Source organism: Amblyraja radiata, chromosome 30 (genome assembly GCF_010909765.2).
Source record: "Amblyraja radiata isolate CabotCenter1 chromosome 30, sAmbRad1.1.pri, whole genome shotgun sequence".
Classification (NCBI taxonomy): Eukaryota; Metazoa; Chordata; class Chondrichthyes; order Rajiformes; family Rajidae; genus Amblyraja; species Amblyraja radiata.
Genome location: NC_045985.1, coordinates 27,618,060 through 27,638,782, shown reverse-complemented (window position 1 = coordinate 27,638,782; position 20,723 = coordinate 27,618,060). Strand labels below are relative to the sequence as shown.

The 20,723-nt window shown below is 52.9% G+C and overlaps 1 protein-coding gene across 1 annotated transcript; it reads left to right on the top strand.

Annotated features, from left to right (window-relative positions):
* Positions 1 to 236: 236 nt before the first annotated feature.
* psmb9 (proteasome 20S subunit beta 9) lies at positions 237 to 11,163 on the top strand. The gene is made up of 6 exons (XM_033047751.1): positions 237 to 507; positions 2,976 to 3,043; positions 3,351 to 3,482; positions 7,548 to 7,677; positions 10,157 to 10,298; positions 10,870 to 11,163. The coding sequence occupies exons 1-6, from the start codon at positions 391 to 393 to the stop codon at positions 10,995 to 10,997; spliced, it is 717 nt and encodes a 238-aa protein (XP_032903642.1). The 5' UTR covers positions 237 to 390; the 3' UTR covers positions 10,998 to 11,163.
* The last annotated feature ends 9,560 nt before the right edge of the window (positions 11,164 to 20,723 follow it).

Here is a 20,723-nt window from a genome sequence, read left to right as displayed (position 1 = left end):
TTTGTAGTTTGTTTGTTAGTTTGGTTTTTTGCACAATCCGCGAGCATTGCCACTTTTCATTTCACTGCACATCGTATGTGACGAATAAACTTGACTTGACTTGACCCTGCACATTAGTAACCTGTTTGCTCGACATCTGCCCGGCAACAAGTGACGAGCGAGCCACGCTAATTTCCCGGAGCTGTTGCCTGGGGTCCCGGTCTCTCCCCCTCCTCACACCCAGGACCGCAGACCCTGGCCGGGGAGCGAGGGGATGGAGGGGACGCTGGTGTCTGACTGGGGGTGGTGGGTCAGAGTGGAGGCGGTGCCCTGTACCCGTCCCGTCCCGTCCCGTCCCTCCCGGGCGGCTTTCGGTTTCACTCTCAGTGCAGACGGCGGCGAGGGAAGGGGATGCAACCAGCTACGAGGGGGATGCAACCAGCTACGAGGGGGATGCAGACATCGGCGAGGAGGATGCAGACGACGGCGCGACCACCCGGCGCCCCCACCATACCAGTCAGCACCGGAGTAAGTCCGATCGCTTGTCCGGCCCGGAGCTGGGTGGGTGGGACCGGGCTGGAGCTGCTGGAGCGGGACGGGATGGGGCTACCGGGGGGGGGGGGAGTGATGAGGATCCCGTGGCTGAGGGTCCGGATCAGCGGGAGGGGAGACGGACTCAGTGAGAGCCCGGACCAGCGGGAGCGGGGCTGAATGTCCGGACTTGGGGAGGGGAGCTGAGGGTCCGGACTAGAGGGAGAGGGGCTGCCGAGGGTCCAGACAAGCGAGAGGGGGCCAGGGGGTCGGGACCCAGGGGAAGGAGGACAGAGGTTCGGGCACGAAGCTGTTGAATGATCGGGCCCGCCACAGGAGGGGGGTAGAGAGTGTCCCGGGGGCAGGGACTTGGGTGCGGATGCTGTTCCCGCTAGGGTGAGGATGGGGGGGGGGTGGGGATGGGGGGGGGGGGGGGGGGGGGGGGGGGGGGGGCACTGATCCAGTGCTCCAGAGGTGGCGGGATTACCGCCCATTACACGGGCAGAGCCCCTGCCCCACAGCACCAGATAAAATTGCATGTTTTTACATTTTTGATATAGGATGGCATGTGGGATTGGGAATAGGGTGTGGACGGGGAATGGGATGGAGGTATTGGATTGTGATGTGGGGACAATAGACAACAGGTGCAGGAGTAGGCCAATCGGCCCTTCGAGCCAGCACCGCCATTCAATGTGATCATGGCTGATATTCCCCAGTCAGTAGCCCGTTCCTGCCTTCTCCCCATATTCCCTGACTCCGCTATTTTTAAGAGCCCAATCTAGCTCTCTCTTGAAAGCATCCAGAGAACCTGCCTCCACCGCCCTCTGAGGCAGCGAATTCCACAGATTCACAACTCTCTGTGAGAAAAAGTGTTTCCTCGTCTCCGTTCTAAATGGCTTACACCTTATTCTTAAACTGTGGTCCTTGGTTCTGGACTCCCCCAACATCGGGAACATGTTTCCTGCCTCTAGCGTGTCCAAGCCCTTAACAATCTTATATGTTTCAATGAGAAACCCTCTCATCCTTCTAAACTCCAGAGTGTACAAGCCCAGCTTCTCCATTCTCTCAGCATATGACAGTCCCGCCATCCCGGGAATTAACCTTGTAAACCTACGCTGCACTCCCTCAATAGCAAGAATGTCCTTCCTCAAATTAGGGGACCAAAACTGTACACAATTGGCACTAACGGTGAGTTCCAGGTACAATGAAAACCATGCTGGCAGCAGCATCACAGGCACATGGACTCAGAGCACACATATCAAAGCAAATTACACGTCAATCACACGTAAACAAATATTATTGTTTAAATCGGTTCAAAAAATAAAAATGTAGTGTGAAAGCATAATTAGAAAAGAAAAACTAGTTAATGGCAGTGCCCGAGTCATAAGCTCTAGAAGTAGACTGAGACCATTCTGCCCATCAAGTCCACTCTGCCATTCAATCATGTGTGATCTATTTTCCCCTCTGTACCACATTCTCCTACCTTCACCCTATAACCTCTGAGACCTGTATTAATGAAGAATCTGGCAATTTGCACCTGAAAGATTCTTAGAATAAAGGGGAGGTCATTGAAGACTGAGGTGGATGTGAGGGTGGGGTGTGTGAGGGTGGGGATGGGTGTGGGGGTGGGGAGTGTGAGGGTGGGGATGGGTGTGGGTGTGGGTGTGAGGGTGGGGAGTGTGGGGGTGGGGATGGGGGTGGGGATTGTGGGGAGTGTGGGTGTTGGGATTGGAAGTGTTGGGAGTGTGGGGTGGGAGGATGTGGGGATGTGGGGGTGGGTGGTGTGGGGGATGGGGGTGGGGGGTGGGGATGGGGGTGGGGAGTGTGGGGATGGGTGTGGGGATGGGTGTGGGGGTGGGGATGGGTGTGAGAGGGGAGTGTGGGGGTGGGGATGGGGATGGGTGTAGTGAGTGTGGGGGTGGGGTGTGTGGGGTGGGGATGAGTGTGGGGATGGGGATGGGGGTGGAGATGGGGGTGGGGTGTGTGGGGTGGGGATGTGTGGGGGGAGTGTGGGGGTGGGGAGGGGGGTGGGGGATGGGGGTGGGGAGTGTGGGGGTGGGGGAGGAAGGGTGGGGTGGGGGGATGAGAGGGTGGGGATGAGGGTGGGGATGGGGGGGGTGGGGTGGGGGGTGGGATGGGTGTGGGGTGAGTGGGGGGGTGGGGTTTGTGGGGGGGGGGATGAGTGTGGGGATGGGGGTGGGGAGTGTGAGGGTGAGGATGGGGATGGGTGTGGTGAGTGTGGGGGTGGGGAGTGTGGGGGTGGGGAGTGTGGGGGTGGGGAGTGTGGGGGTGGGGAGTGTGGGGGTGGGGATGGGGATGGGTGTGGGGTGGGGTGTGGGGGTGGGGAGTGTGAGGGTGAGGATGGGGATGGGAGTGGTGAGTGTGGGGGTGGGGAGTGTGGTGGTGGGGATGGGTGTGGGGAGCACCAGTGCTGAGGCTACCGGTCACTCTGTGTCTCTCCACAGACGACGATCATCGCAGTGGAGTTCGATGGAGGGGTCGTCATTGCCTCCGACTCGCGAGTCACTGCCGGGTAGGGTCCTGGGGACTGGGCGGAGGGAAGGGAGTTTGTTTGAAGGAAGGTGGTTGTTTGGGAGGGTTTGGGGGAGGGGCTGGGAGTTGTGTGGGGGCAGTCTCGGGGGGTTTTGTGGGGCGGGAGTGGGGCTGGGGTTGTGTGGGGCGGAGGGAGGGGAGGGGGAAGCTTTCGATGGACTCGGGAGGGGCAAGGTGGCTGGGGTGGGGTTTGGTGTTGGGGAGAGGCTAGGTTAGGGGGCAGGGGCTGTGTGGGGGTGTGGGGGTAGGGCCACGGTTACTAATCTACTCCCTCTCTGCATGCACAGGCAGTCAATAGGCAACCGGGTGATGAACAAGCTGTGTCCGCTCCATGACCGCATCATGTGCGCTCTGTCGGGCAGCGCTGCAGATGCACAGGCCATCGCTGACATAGTCAGCTACCAGCTGGAGCTGCACAGGTCAGGCCACAGGGGGGAGGAGGGAGGGGTTGGTGATAGGAGGGGAGGAGTTGGGGGAACGAGGGAGGTGGGATGGGAGGGGTTGGGAGGAGTTGACGATAGGAGTGGAGGGGTGGCAGGTGTTGGGGGAAGGTGAGGTGGGAGGGGTGGGGAGGAGTTGACAATAGACAATAGACAATTGGTGCAGGAGTAGGCCATTTGGCCCTTCGACCCAGCACCGCCATTCAAAGTGATCATCCCCAATCAGTACCTCATTCCTGCCTTCTCCCCATATTCGCTGACTCCGCTATTTTTAAGAGCCCTATCTAGCTCTCTCTTGAAAACATCCAGAGGACCTGCCTCCACTGCCCTTTGAGGCAGGGAATTCCACAGACTCACCACTGTCTGTGAGAAAAAGTGTTTCCTCATCTCCATTCTAAATGGCTTTCTCCTTATTCTTAAACTGTGGCCTCTGGTTCTGGACTCCCCCAACATCGGGAACATGTTTCCTGCCTCTGGCGTGTCCAAGTCCATAACAATCTTATATGTTTCAATGAGACAGCCTCTCATCCTTCTAAACTACAAGCCCAGCTGCTTCATTCTCTCAGCATATGTCAATGGATATTTTTAATGTGGAGACCAAGTCAATGGATATATTTAAAGTCATCTCCAAATACCTCGATTCCACTCTATCCCCCTTTGTTCAGTCCCTTCCCACTATGTTCACACTCCTTTCAACGCTACAATAACTTGCAATTTCCAGGCCCCCATTTCCTCATCTTCACCATGGACACCCAGTCCCTCTACACCTCCAGCCCCCACCAGGAAGCACTCCAATTCTTCCTTCAACAGTCCCTCAACTGGCACTCTCATTGCACTGGTGGAACTTGTCCTCTCTCTAAACAACTGCTCTTTTGACTCCTCTCACTTTCTCCAAGTTAAAGGTGTAGCCATGGGCACCCACATGGGTCCCAGTCAAATAGTCCTTGTCCCAAATGTACACTTGTACCATCACCCAACATTTTCTCCGCTACATTGACGACTGCATCGGGGCTGCCTCCTGCATCTGTGCAGAACTTGATCATTTCATGAATTTCCACCCTCCCCTCAAATTCACTTGGACTAACTCTAACATCTCCCACCCTTTCTTGATATTTCTCTCTCCCTCGCAGGGGACAGACTATCCACAACAAACCCATCGACTCCCAATGTTACCTGGACTGCACCTCCGCCCCTGCCTCTTGCAAAATCTATATTCCAGAAGTGCAATTTCTTTGTCTCTACTGCATTTGCTCTCAAGAAGATGGTTTCTATTCTACGACATCGAAGATTTCCTCTTTACTAAACTTGGTTCCCCTTGGCTGTCCCTTATCCACGTCTTATCTGTCCTGCAGTTCTCTCGCTTCCCCCACCCCCAGGATAGATTTCCCCTGGTCCTCATCTATCACCCCACCAGCCACCGCATCCAACACATCATCCTCCAACATTTCCGTCATCCCATCACCAGTCACATCTTCACATCCCCATCCCTTTCTGCAAAGACCGCTCCTTCCGCAACTTCTTGAAACATATAAGATTGTTAAGGGCTTGGACATGCTAGAGGCAGGAAACATGTTCCCAATGTTGGGGGAGTCTAGAACCAGGGCCACAGTTTAAGAATAAGGAGTAAGCCATTTAGAACAGAGACGAGGAATCACTTTTTCTCACAGAGAGTGGTGAGTGTGGAATTCTCAACCTCAGAGGGCGGTGGAGGCAGGTTCTCTGGATGCTTTCAAGAGAGAGCTAGATAGGGCTCTTAAAAATAGCGGAGTCAGGAGATATGGAGACAAGACAGGAACGGGGTACTGATTGGGGATGATCAGCCATGATCACAGTGAATGGCGGTGCTGGCTCGAAGGGCCGAATGGCCTCCTCCTGCACCTAATGTCTATTGTCTATTGTCCTTGGTTCACTCGTCTATTCCCAGCCCCAGGTACTTCCCCCTGCGACCGCAATGTAACACCTGTCCCTATACCTCCTCCCTCACCCCCACGCAGGGATCACAGCAGTCCTTCCAGGTCTGATAGAGCTCCTTCTCTAATCTCATCTACTACATTTGGTGTTCACAGTGTGGTCTCCTGTATATCGGCAAGGCCAAGCTAGACCCAGCGACTGTTTTGTTGAACACTAATTCCCGATCTGCTCAGGATTACAATCTCCTGGTGGCTAATCATTTCAACTCCTCTTCCCATACTGACCTTTTTGTCATGAGCCTCCTCCATTGCCAGAATAAGGCGATATGCACACTGGAGGAACAGCACCTCATATTCTACATGGGTAGCTTCCAACACAACTGTTCAATCTGAAGAAGGGGTTCGGCCCGAAACGTTGCCTATTTCCTTCGCTCCATAGATGCTGCTGCACCCGCTGAGTTTATCCAGCATTTTTGTGTACCTAGTATCATCATTGAATTCTCCAATTTAGTGTAACTAACTAATTTACAAATAATCCACCCCACCATTTAGTTTTTCATCTGTGACTTTTGTCCAACTATTTGTCCACATCTCACTCGCTAGGCTTTGTACTGTCTCCCTCCACCCCTCCAACTGAGGAAGGGTCTTGACCCAAAACGTCACCCATCCATGTTCTGTAGAGATGCTGCCTGAGCCGCTGAGTTACTCCAGCACTGTGTGTCTTCATTGACTAAAGTCAGCCTGCATCACAGATCTGCTCCTGTCCCACCCTACATCAGAAGGTAGACAAAATTGCTGGAGAAACTCAGCGGGTGCAGCAGCATCTATGGAGCAAAGGAAATAGGCAAAATTTCGGGCCGAAACCCTTCTTCAGATGAAGGGTTTATGTTCTGAAGAAGGGTTTCGGCCCGAAACGTTGCCTATTTCCTTCGCTCCATAGATGTTGCCGCACCCGCTGAGTTTCTCCAGCAATTTTGTCTACTTTCGATTTTCCAGCATCTGCAGTTTTTTCTTGAGCACCCACTGCTGTAGACTGGCACTGATGACCAGGGAGGCTCAAAGAAGGTCCATGGACCTCAAGGCATGTTCATCGCACGGCCTGGGTTCGGCCAGAACATCCCAATGCTTCTCCCTGGGATTTTCCTGTCAGTGAACAGTACCCTGTCTGACCACAGGGTGGCACAATGGTGCAGCTGGCAGAGCTGCTGTTTCACTGTGTGGTACCCGGGTTTGATCCCAACCTCGGGCGCTGTCTGTGTGGAGCTTGCTCCTTCTCCATGTGACTGTGTGGGTTTCCGCTCGGTCCTCCGGTTTCCTCCCACATCCCAAAGACGTGGCCTTATAAGCTGCGAGGAAACACTCCGGAGTGGGGGTTCAGTGCGAGTTAGTTTGGAGGACAGGAGCTGGCTCAGAAGGGCAGGGTACAGTGATTAGCGAGAGGCAGGTGGACTAAAGGGCAGGGGGGTGGGGGTCAGCAGGGTGTCCGCAGGGGGCAAGTGGGCAAAGGGCAGGGAAGGGACATGGGTCGAGAGTTGGGGGCAAGGGGTGGGGGGGAGCTGAAGAACAGGGGGCGGGTACTTGGGGAGAGCAGTAGACAAGGTGAGGGTGGGGACAGAGAGCGGATGGGCAGGTGGGTTTGCGTGGGGAAGGGCAGAGGGCAGGGTGAATGAAGGGTGGGGTCAGTGTCATGGGATGGGGTGTGAGAGGAGGGGGGTGAGATGGGAGGGGGTAAGGTGGGAGGGGGTGTGAGGAGATTGGGGGAGATGTCAGGGGAGGGGTAATGTGAGGAGATGGGGGCAGTCATAGAGTGATAGAGTGTGGAAACAGGCCCTTCGGCCCAACTTGCCCACACCAGCCAACAATGTCCCAGCTACACTAGTTTCACTTGCCTGCGATTGGTCCATATCCCCCCAAACCTGTCATATCCATGTACCTGTCTAACTGTTCTTAAACAAAGGGATTGTCCTTGCCTCAACTACCTCCTCTGGCGGGGTGAGATGAGAGGGGGGGTGTGAGGGCAGGTGGGAGGGAGGGTGTGAGGGGATGGAGGTTGTGATAGGATGGGTGGTGAGATGGGGGGAACAGGGGGTGTGTGTTCCAGCTGACCCCCCCTCCCTCCCCCGTGCCGCTGCAGTGTGGAGATGGAGCAGGCACCGCGGGTGCGGGCTGCGGCTGCAATGGTGCAGAACATTACTTACAAGTACAAGGAGGAGCTGCTGGCACATCTCATTGTGGCCGGCTGGGACCGCCGACTCCGGGGACAGGTAAGAACCCCCCCTTCCGCTATCCGCTACCACGATGCCTCTCCGAAGCCCAACAGTGACCCCGCTCCGACCCACCTCATGACTTGGTCCTGCCGACCCCCTGGTGATCCCTCACCGAACCCCAACACCGAGCCCCCCACCACCCGCTCCTGCCAACTCCCACCCTAACCCAACACCTTCTCCCTCTGAACCCCAACACCGATCCCCCCCTGAACCCGAACACTGACCTGACCCAACAACCCGCCCACCAACACAGATTCTACCCCCCACTGATTTCCCCAACACCGACCCACTCTCACTAGCCCCCTCTCCCACCAAACCCACCATGACCCGATCACACTGACACCCTCCTATTAAACCCCCCCCCATCAACACCACTCCTACCCCACTTAGTGATTCCTCCATCAAACCCCCCCTCCGAACGACAGTTAACTCCAGACCAGACCACGCAGACCAGACCACCTCTCCCCCCAACCAGACTATCCACCCAACCAGACCCCCACTCCCCAGACAGATCCCCCTCCCCCTGACCAGAACCCTCCCCCTGACCAGACCCCTCCCCCTGACCAGACCCCTCCCCCCCGGACCAGACCCCTCCCCCTGAGCAGACTCCTCCCACCGGACCAGACCCCTCCCCCTGACCAGACCCCTTCCCCTGACCAGACCCCTCCCCCTGACCAGACACCCCGCCCCTGATTAGACCCCTCCCCCTGACCAGACCCCTCCCCCTGAGCAGACTCCCCTCCCCCTGACCAGACTCCCCTCCCCTGACCAGACACACCACCCCTGATTAGACCCCTACCCCTGACCAGACCCCTCCCCTGACCAGACCCCTCCACCCCGGACCAGACCCCTCCCCCTGAGCAGACTCCTCCCACCGGACCAGACCCCTCCCCCCTGGACCAGACCCCTCCCCCTGACCAGACTCCCCTCCCCTGACCAGACCCCTCCCCCTGGCCAGACTCCCATCCCCCTGAGCAGAATAGTGTCCCAGCTACACTGGTCCCACATGCCCACATTTGGCCCATATCCCTCCAAACCTCTCCTATCCATGTACTTGTCCAACTGTTCCTTAAACATTGTGTTAGTACCATCCCCTGCAGCTTGGTCATACACCCACCCCCATTTCTGGTCGTCGATTCACCTACTCTGGGCAAGAGACTTTGTGCATCTACCCGATCTATTCCTCGTATGATTTTGGATACCTCTATAAGATCACCAATCATCCTCCTGCACTCCAAGGATTAGAGTCCCAGACTACACAACTTCTCCCCATAGTTCAGATCCTCTAGTCCTGGCAACATCCTTGTAAATCTTCTCTGTACTCTTTCAAGCTTGACAATATCTTTCCTATAACATGGTGCCCAGAACTGAACACAATACCCTAAATGTGGCCTCACCAACGTCTTATACAACTGCAACATGACCTCCCAACTTCAATCATCGCCCATCTGTGAGAGAGGGTGAGGTCCACTCTCATCTCCTCCCCATGCTGAAACTGCCCCTGTCCTGCATTCCCATCTTCCCACCGCGCTCCCTTTAACTCTGCGGACCTCTGAGCTTATGGTCCCATGCCACACTCCCTCTGACCTTTGTCCCCACGTGGTCCCCTCTCTCCCCCCTCCCCATACATGGTCCCCTCTTCCCTCCTCACTGTCCCACCCCCCCTCACTGATTCCCACTCATTGACCCCCCTGACTGACCCCCCCTCACTGACCCCCCCCTCACTGACCCCCCCCCTCTCACTGACCCCCCCTCACTGAACCCCCCCCTCACTGACCCCCCCCTCACTGACCCCCCCTCACTGACCCCCCCTCACTGACCCCCCTCTCACTGACCCCCCACTCACTGACCCCCCCCTCACTGAACGCCCCCTCTCACTGACCCCCCCCTCACTGAACCCCCCCTCACTGACCCCCCCCTCACTGACCCCCCCCTCACTGACCCCCCCTCACTGACCCCCCCCCTCTCACTGACCCCCCCTCACTGAACCCCCCCCTCACTGACCCCCCCCTCACTGACCCCCCCTCGACACTGACCCCCCCTCGACACTGACCCCCCCCTCTCACTGACCCCCCCCCTCTCACTGATCCCCCCCCCCTCACTGACCCCCCCCCTCACTGAACCCCCCCTCACTGACCCCCCCCTCACTGACCCCCCCCCTCTCACTGACCCCCCCTCTCTGACCCCCCCCCTCTCTCTGACCCCCCCCTCTCACTGACCCCCCCCCTCTCACTGACCCCCCCCCTCTCACTGATCCCCCCCCCCTCACTGACCCCCCCCCTCACTGAACCCCCCCTCACTGACCCCCCCCTCACTGACCCCCCCCCCTCTCACTGACCCCCCCCTCTCACTGACCCCCCTCTCTCTGAACCCCCCCCTCTCTCTGACCCCCCCCTCTCACTGATCCCCCCCCTCACTGATCCCCCCCCCCCCCCCTCTCTGACCCCCCCCATCCCTCACTGCCCTCCTGTTGCAGGTGTACGTCACGCTGGGTGGGATGCTGGTCCGACAGCCGTTCGCAGTGGGGGGCTCGGGCAGTGTGTACATCTACGGCTATGTGGACTCTGCCTTCAAACCGGGCATGAGCAGGGCTGAGTGTATCAAGTTCGTGATCAACGGTGAGGGTGGGGTTGGGGATAAGGGGAGGGTGGGGGCGGGGATGGGGGGAGGGTGGGGGTAGGGTGGGGGGAGGTGGGGGCGGGGGTGGGGGGAGGGTGGGGGCGTGGGTGGGGGCAGGGGTGGGGGGCGGGGGTGGGGGTGGGGGTAGGGTGGGGCAGGGGTGGGGGGAGGTGGGGGCAGGGGTGGGGGTAGGGTGTGGGGAGGGTGGGGGCAGGGGTGGGGGGAGGTGGGGGCAGGGGTGGGGGTAGGGTGGGGTTGGGGTGGGGGTGGGGGTGGGGTTAGGGTGTGGGGAGGGTGGGGGCGGGGGTGGGGGTAGGGTGGGGTTGGGTTGGGGTGGGGGTGGGGGTGGGGTTAGGGTGTGGGTGTGGGGAGGGTGGGGGCAGGGGTGGGGTTGGGGTGGGGTTGGGGTGGGGTTAGGGTGTGGGGAGGGTGGGGGTAGGGTGGGGGGAGGTGGGGGCGTGGGTGGGGGTTGGAATGGATGTGAGGGTGGGGTTGGGGGTGAGGGTGGGAGTGTTGGGTGGGTTAATTCTCCGGGACCCAGCGCTGATGCGAGTGTTCTCCGTGTTGCAGCGGTCACGTTGGCCATGGGTCGGGACGGATCGAGCGGGGGGGTGGTACATCTCGCTATCATCACTGACTCGGGCACCGAGTACACCATCATCTTGCCCCACGACCTGCCGCAGTTCCACTGTGAGTGAGGCGCGGTGACGCCTGACCTCATACTGACCTGTAGATCCACCGTCTGCCCGCCTGTCCGTGCCCGCAACGTGCTGGAATAAACCTGTAGATCCAGCGTCCGACAGGCACTGGCTGAGCCGCTGCAGTTTATATATTTCTATAATAAACACTGTCTAATTCACTCAGTTTCAGTCCAGTCCTACCATGGCTCGCAGCTAATCTCTGCAACTCACCAGCAAGCTAGTCAGTATTATGTATTGGCAGATTACAGCCCAGCAGAATATTGAAGCTGGACATAAAAAGATGGAGTAACTCAGGCAGCATCTCTGGAGAAAAGGAGTAGGTGACCTTTTGAGTCGAGGCCCTTCAGACTGATTTCTCTAACTTTAGGTGACCCTTGCTTTCCCTCGCTTTCTCAATTCCTCCCTCACACTTGTCGTCGTACTTGTTTCACTGTCCTCGTAATGAATGTGAATGTTTGCCGGCCTTGTTGTCAGCTTTCACTCAACCAACAATGAACCATTTTACATTTCATTATTCGTTTAATCTGTCCTTTTCACACTTTACCTTCTCTTTCTACCCTTCAGGGCATGTCCCACTTGCGTGTCCTTGCCATGTAAATTACACAACCTCGTGGTCGCGTTGAGCTGTGACGGTCCCGCGAAGGTCGGGCGCGATTACATGCGTACGCACAGCGGCCTGGAGCGCGTAACATCATTTGAAGATGGACACAAAAAGCTGGAGTAACTCAGCGGGATCGGCAGCAATTCTGGAGAGAAGCAATGGGTGACGCTTCGTGTCGAGACTTCTTCAGTCTGAAAAGAAGGGTCTTGACCCGAAACGTCACCGATTGCTTCTCTCCAGAGATGCTGCCAGTCCCGCTGAGTTACTCCAGCATTTTGAGTCTATCTTCAATTTTCTTGGCTGGGAGTAGAATTGGGGTCGGATCCGGACCGCAACGGCCGTGAGCCCCAGGCAGAGTTCGGCGATCGTTTGCCTGCTTCTGCTGCTGTTGGAGGTGAGACGGTACGTCGCGCCAGGGTCTTGGGCCTGTCCCACTTTCGCCGTCAGTTACGCGACAGGCCGTGGGCGCGCGAAGATTTCGTTCACTACAAATATTTCGGAGCCCCGCGCGATGTCGCGCACAACTACATACCCCTCCGCGCTTCTCAGTGGGACCGGCACCGCGCGGCCACACGATGCCTGGTTGCCTCAACGCGACCAGGAGGTCGCGTAATTTGCGTGCCAAGGACACGTAAGTCGGACAGGCGCTTTCCATATCTCCAGCCTCTCCCTTGACTTTCAGTCTGAAGAAGGATCTTGACCCGAAACATCACCCATTCCTTCTCTCCAGGTATACTGCCTGTCTTGCTGAGTTATTCCATCTTTTTGTGTCTACGGTGTAAACCAGCATCAGTACATTTCAGTGCAAGAGCAACAGGGACCAGGCATGAATTCTCTGCTGCAGAGCCAGTCTCCTGGCTGGAGGAAGTGAAAACACCAGTGACATGAAGATGCACTATCCTGACCACTGGTGCTCTGTGTGGAGTTTGAACTGGGAATGTTTCACCGCGTCCAATCTAACATGACATTTTGCATGAATTTGGAATGTGGATCTGGGGAAATCACATGTGGTCACGGGGTGTATGTGCAAACTCCACACAGTGTTGAAGGCCAGAATAAAAGGCTCGCTGGAGCTTATGAGCACAACCATGAACTTCTGAACACACCGACACCCACATATACACTTGGATGGAAACATAGAAAATAGGTGCAGGAGGAGGCCATTCGGCCCTTCGAGCCAGCACCGCCATTCATTGTGAGCATGGCTGATCGTCCCGTATCAATAACCCTTGCCTGCCTTCTCCCCATATCCCTTGACTTCACTAGCCCCTAGAACTCTATCTAACTCTCTCTTAAATCCATCCAGTGACTTGGCCTCCACTGCCCTCTGTGGCAGGGAATTCCATAAATTCACAACTCTCTGGGTGAAAATGTTTTTTCTCACCTCAGTCTTAAATTACCTCCCCTTTATTCTAAGACTGTGGCCCCTGGTTCTGGAATCGCCCAACATTGGAAACATTTTTCCTGCATCTAGCTTGGCCAGTCCTTTTATAATTGTATATGTTTCTATAACATCTCTCCTCATCCTTCTAAACTCCAGTGAATACAAGCCTAGTCTTTTCAATCTTTCCTCATACGACAGTCCCGCCATCCCAGGGATCAATCTCGTGAACCTACGCTGCACTGCCTCAATCACAAGGATGTTCTTCCTCAAATTAGGAGACCAAAACTGTACACAATACTCCAGATGTGGTCTCACCAGAGCCCTATACAACTGCAGAAGAAACATACACACAGGGACACAAGCACAAACCTCGACACATGGGGATATGCACACAACACACACTGGGACACATTCAAGTATACTTTGACACGTGCACACACATTGGCATGCACACACACACATACATATACATACACATAGACACACACACCAGGACATACAGAGACACAGCAACATGCTTGAACAGTGATGCAAACACGCCATGACACACACACACGTTTAGACTTTAGAGATATAGCACGGTATCAGGCCCTATGGTCCGCCACGGCTGCGCCAACCAGCGATAAACTAACACTATCCTACACAGTAGGGTCAATTTTGCTGAAACCAATTAACCTACAAACCCGTATGTCTTTGGAGTGTGGGAGTAAGCCGGAGCACCTGGTAGAACGTGCAAACTCTGTACAGACAGCACCCATAGTCAGGATCAAACCCGGGTCTCTGGCGCTGCAAAACATCAACTCTACTGCTGCACCACCGTGCTGTACCCTTGCACCATTGTGTCATCCCAAAACGATCTCACACACACAGAGCATCACACGTATACACACCGTGACACACATACACACTGGGACACAGGTACACATGTGCACACACACACTGACGCACACACACACACACACACACACGGGTACACACACCATGACACACATACACACTGGGACACATACACGTGCACACACATGCTGTCGCACACTCACACACGTACACACACCATGACACACATACACACTGGGACACAGATACACATGTGCACACACACACTGACGCACACTCTAACACACACACACACGTACACACACCGTGTCACATACACACTGGGATACAGATACACATGTGCACACACACACTGACACACACTCTAACACACACACGGGCACACATACCTGCCAGGACATGCACGCTGGGACATGCACACACCTATAGCACATTCACTACTAAGATGCACACATGCGGGGCCACACATTCATATACACAGGAATACCATGCACATTGGGGCATGCACACTTACCACAACACCTACACACTGCAGCGTGCATGTGCCCTAGGAAATGCAGACAGACAAGGACACGTATGTACACACACACACGGATTTACACACGCACTCACACACACACCCACACACAAACACAGGAGAGGGTCCAGAGGTGGTTTACGAGAAGGATCCCAGGAATGATTGGGTTAACATATGTTGAGCATTTGAAAGCACTGGGCCTGTACTAGTTGGAGTTTAGAAGGATGTGGGGGGGACCTCATTGTAACTTACATAATAGTGAAATGCCTGGCTAGAGTGGATGTGGAGAGGATGTTTCGACCAGTGGGAGAGTCATGGACCAGAGGCCATAGCCTCAGAATAAAAGAATGTACCTTCGGAATAGATAAGGAGGAATTTCTATGGTCAGAGTGCGGTGAATCGGTGGAATTCATTGCCACAGACAGCTGAGGAGGCCGTTAATGGGTATTTTTAAGGCGGAGATTGACAGATTACGGGTGTCGGGTTATAGTTAGAAGGCAGGAGAATGGGGTTGAGACGGAAAGATAGATCAGTCATGATTGAATGCCGGAGTAGACTTGATGGAACGAATGGCCCAATTCTGCTCCTATATCCTATCAACACACATTGATGGGGACACGTGGACACATACAGACCATACACACTGACATGTAGACAGGGATATACACACATAGGGATACACATACTGGGACCTAGACAGCAGAAAATAGATGGACATCCAGGGATATACCTTTGCCCTCTTGACTCTTTGCCCTTTGTACATTCCGCCCGCCGCTGCTACAGATTGGATGGTTTATTGAGGTATTTCAATAGGCCCCGCCAGGTTCGGCAACGGCGCTGGCAGAGCGCCGAGAAGCCGATGAAACGTAACCATCTAGAAGAAGTAAACGTCATCACAAGGTACCGTCGGTGAACCTGCGGAAGGTCCATGAGGGCGGCACAGTGAGAAAGCAGTAGTGTTGCTGCCTAACAGCACTACAGCCATCATTCTTTGTTAACATTTGTAACATCTCATTTCAATAGTTTCCTGTCCCCATCTACCATGATCACAGTGAATGGCTCAAAGGGCCAAAAGACCTACTCCTGCGCCTATTGTCCATTGTCTGCCCTATTGTCTACTGTATCCGACCAGTCCTTACTTAAACATGATGACTTGTCTTCATGCCGCCTCCCAGCAGCTTTAACAACAAACATTATGAAGTGCTTTTAAAGATTGGTAATTGCCCACATCTGCGCCAGTCTTCACATTAACCGAGTCATAACCATATAACCATATAACAATTACAGCACGGAAACAGGCCATCTCGGCCCTTCAATCCGTGCCGAACACTTATTTTCCCCTAGTCCCACATACCTGCACTCAGACCATAACCCTCCATTATTTTCCCGTCCATATAACTATCCAATTTATTTTTAAATGATAAAATCGAACCTGCCTCCACCACTTCCACTGGAAGCTCATTCCACACCGCTACCACTCTCCGAGTAAAGAAGTTCCCCCTCATGTTACCCCTAAACTTCTGTCCCTTAATTCTCAAGTCATGTCCTCTTGTTTGAATCTTTCCTTCTCTCAATGGGAAAAGCTTATCCACGTCAACTCTGTCTATCCCTCTCATCATTTTAAAGACCTCTATCAAGTCCCCCCTTAACCTTCTGCACTCCAAAGAATAAAGATCTAACATGTTCAACCTTTCTCTGTAACTTAGTTGCTGAAACCCAGGCAACATTCTAGTAAATCTCCTCTGTACTCTCTCTATTTTGTTGACATCCTTCCCATAATTAGGCGTCCAAAATTGTACACCATACTCCAGAATTGGCCTCACCAATGCCGTGTACAATTTAAACATTATATCCCAACTTCTATACTCAATGCTCTGATTTATAAAGGTCAGCACACCAAAAGCTTTCATTACCACCCTATCTACGTGAGATTCCACCTTCAGGTAACTATGCACAGTTATTCCTAGATCCCTCTGTTCAACTGCATTCCTCAATTTGCTACCATTTACCATGTATGTCCTATTTTGATTTGTCCTGTCAAGATGTAGCACCTCACACTTATCAGCATTAAACTCCATCTGCCATCTTTCAGCCCACTTTTCCAAATGGCCTAAATCTCCCTGAAGACTTTGAAAATCTACTTCATTATCCACAACACCACCTTAGTATCTTAGTATCTTAGTATCATCAGTCATATAGATTGATACAGAGTGGGAATAGGCCCTTTGGCCCAACTTGCCCACACTGGTCAACGTGTCCCTGCTACAATAGTCCCACATGCCCATGTTTGGCCCATATCCCTCCAAACCTGTCCTATCGAAGTGCCTGTCTAACTGTTTCTTAAACGTTGGGATAATCCCTGCCTCAACTACCTCTTCTGGCAGCTTGTTCCATACACCCACCACCCTTTGTTTGGAAAATGTTATCCCTCAGATTTCTATTAAATCTTTTCCCCTTCACCTGAAACCTGTCCCCTCTGGTCCTCGCTTCACCTACTCTGGGCAAGAGATTCTGTGCATCTATACAATTGATTTCTCGCATGATTTTCTACCTTTATAAGATTATCCCTCATCCTCCTGTGCTCCAAGGAATAGAGTCACAGCCTACTCAACCTCTCCCTATAGCTCTAGTCTTGGCAGCAACCTCGTAAATCTTCTCTGCACCCTGTCCAGCTTGATAACATATTTCCTATAACGTGGTGCCCAGATCTGAAACCAATACTCAAAATGCGGCCTCACGGACGTCTTGTAGAAGTGCACCATGGCCTCCAACTTCTATACTCAATACTCTGACTGATAGTCAATGTGCCAAAAGCCTTTTTGACCACCCTGACTCCCAGTGACTACCTTCACGAAACCATGCACCTGCACTCCAAGATCCCTCTGCTCTACAACACTACCCAGACTGCTACCGTGCACTGTGTAGGTCCTGTCCATGTTAGACTTCCCAAAATGCAACGTCTCATATTTTTTTGTATTAAATTCCATCAACCGTTCCTCAATAGTGTAGAGATACAAATGGTCTCTGGAGGATGCCATCTGTCTTGCAATACATCCGGCATTGCATCATCCTGACACAGCAATATATGTGCCCGGATGCTGTCCGTTGACGAAAGATCAACTGTCAACACCAAAATGAAGAACTGGCTCAGCCCTAAACGTCTAGATCAGGGATGGGGAACCTTTTCATGTTGGAAGGCCACATTAAGTTAGCTGTAATCTAATAAGGCCGCATCTAAGAAACTGCAATTAGATATACTTCAAAATGTACATTATTTTGTTAAACTAGCCCTCATGACTTACTAATGTTTTAATTGTGGCCGTCAGTCGGGGAGGATTATCTCGTTGAATCTTCTATTATCCTTTGGTATTTTAAATACGTTCATTTAAAGATTAAAATTCAAAAGGCGCACTTAATGGCCTAGAAGGCCGCATGCGCGCAGATTCCCCAACCCCTGGTCTAGATTCAAGGGCTCTCTCTGCAACTGTGTTCACTACTTCCTACCACCAACCCCACACACATGTTGTTTGGAAATGGTCTTGGCATTTTCTCCACCCTGATTCACAAACCATGAGATCCCAGAGGTTTTGGCTTCAATCCCTCTCACTTCTCCGCCATGACTGTTAAAATTGGGTTAAGAGGGAAAGACAGATTGAACGGCGGAGTAGTTTTGAGGGCCGGATGGCCTAATTCTGCTCCTATCAATGAACTATAAAAAAAAGTGCATCAGTGTATTTATTTTCTTAAGCGCATGAGAAGACGCAGCGCGTCAACATGGATTTTCTCGAAATTCTACAAAGCCCCACTGAAGGTATTATGACTAATGTGACAAGTGCTCTGTTGTTGAACGCCTGAACGGTCAGACAATGGTGAACACATTGCTGTGCACCTCATGGTCGTCACTTCCTTACATTCAGCCCAATTTCACAATTTTGGTTAGAGTTGAGATACAGCGCGGCAACAGGTGCACCGAGCCTGCCCCGGCCTTCGATCCCCTCATGACATACAGTGCGGCAACAGGTGCACCGAGCCTGCCCCGGCCTTCGATCCCCTCATGACATACAGCGCGGCAACAGGTGCACCGAGCCTGCCCCGGCCTTCGATCCCCTCATGACATACAGCGCGGCAACAGGTGCACCGAGCCTGCACCGGCCTTCGATCCCCTCATGACATTATCCTGCACACATGATGGACAATTTACAAATTTACTTCGGAGTCACGTGAGTGACTACGTGAAGATGGCCGTTCAGGCGCATGCGCGTTATCTCGTCAGACGCATTGCACTGTGACCGCGGTAGGAGGTGTGGGACCTCTAAGCGGTGAGTGAAGGAAAACCTGAACGTAAGTATTTTCTACTCAGGCTGCTTTTCTCCAGAGACTATGTGCAGAGACACAGGCAAGTCTTATGTGTGGAGAAAGGTGGGAGGAAGAATAGGAAGCGCTCAATAACACAAAGTGTCTGAGAGTAGCGGGCGCCCGACTAAAAAGTCGATTGTAAAGAAATAACTATTTTACACGGGAGGGGAAAAGTCCCGTTGAAACTCCCATAGGGAGCAAGGCCATAAAGAAATAACAGGCCTGGAAGACTCTGAGGAGTCTGAACTATAGAATTTATAAACTGGAATTCCTCATGGGTAAAACAAACTCCAGAAGGAGTATAAAAGATGCGGACTTAAAGAGCAGCCACATGGAACACCCGGAAGAGGTTCTGGGAAACGTTGGCCCAGATTTGAGCCAGCGACCGAAATGCCTGATGATAAAGATGAATATATGGGCTGACCTGACAGGGAGGCAGCACCAGAAATGTCTGAAAGACAATACAGGCGTTGGTCTACAGGAGACCCAGAATATGGAGCAGCACCCAAAAGTGGTCTGCCAATATACAGCTCAAATGAAGAGCTTGATGTACCTTAAAGAGGAAAAAGGGCTGGCCTGACAGGGAGGCAGCACAAGAAATGTCTGAAAGATAATACAGACGTTGGTCTACAGGAGACCCAGAATATGGAGCAGCACCCAAAAGTGGGCTGCCAATATACAGCTCAAATGAAGAGCTTGATGTACCCCAAAGAGGGACAAAAAAGCATCGGCCTATAATAGAGCCATCACATGAAATACCTGATGATGAATATCCAGGTTAAACCCATTATGAGGAGGAATATCCAGAATACTCTGATAATGAACCAGTTGAGGGCCAGAACCCAATGCAAAAAAGAAAAATGCCAGGGCTGGCCCAAAAGTTCTATAGTCCCAGACACAAGGGACAACCTCTTCCAGAGGAAATAGTAGAGAGTATAAATTACCTGCTTTCCCATCAATCAGAAGATACAACAATGGATGAAGTTATGAACAAATATGAAATCCTGCAGAACTGTGCTCTGCTAGGAGTGCCAGCTGATAACAAAGAAGTGTGGAAGTATATGGGCATTGCAGTAAGAGCTCAAGAAATGAGACTACAGCGGGTATTAAGATTGATTGGGTCAAGTATTACGGCATTTGCCAAAGATCTGGAAGAAGGAAATGTCACAACAGGATGTAATGGGAATGATGTGTAATCCACATTTTGAAATAAACTGTATTTGTAAAACTGTGATAAGACCTAACATACATCCATAGTTTGCAGGGCTCTGTAAACCATCTGTGGGAGAGCCACTAAGAGTGCATCGAGGGGAAGTTGTTTGGAGATGCACTGATTGTGTGGGTGGGAGGGGAATGGCAAGGAGCAGAGTGGGGGGGTGAAGGTAGATGGGGTGACTGAGTGAACTGCCAGCGTACCAGGCGTGAGTGACTGCACTGCCAGCTCACGAGCCGTGAGTTAGTGAACTGCCAGCCCACCAGCTGTAAGTGACTGAACTGCCAGCCCAATAATCCATTCAGTCCACCCTCTTCCCCCTTCTCTCATACAGTCTGTCACCTGTTTTGAGCAGAATTTCTGGCAGTTTCTCAGCCGCCAGCCAGCCAGGTCCGAGTGATAGTACTGCCAGGCCTCAGTGACTGAGCTGCCAGCTCTCAGTGACTGTGCTGCCAGCCTAAAAATCCATTTGGCCCACAAACTCCATACTAGCCTTCTGGAAACCAGTACCTTCGACCCACAACAATCATACTAGCGCAACAGAAAGCCCCCCCACCACCACCACCACTGGCCAGCAATATTGGAATTGGTGGAGAGGTGGAATATTGTGTTGGGTGTCCAGCCCTCCCGTGTGATGCACATATACATATACACACATATACACATACACACATATACACACACACACATATATATATATATATACACACACATATATATATATATATATATACACACATATATATATATATATACACACATATATATATATACACACGCACACATATATATATATATATACACACTCACATACA

Coding starts and splice junctions, on each gene's coding strand:
- psmb9 (XM_033047751.1), top strand. CDS start 391: ATGCAACCAGCTACGAGGGGGATGCAACCAGCTACGAGGGGGATGCAG. Junction 3,044..3,350: donor GACTCGCGAGTCACTGCCGG/GTAGGGTCCTGG, acceptor CTGCATGCACAG/GCAGTCAATAGGCAACCGGG. Junction 3,483..7,547: donor TACCAGCTGGAGCTGCACAG/GTCAGGCCACAG, acceptor GTGCCGCTGCAG/TGTGGAGATGGAGCAGGCAC.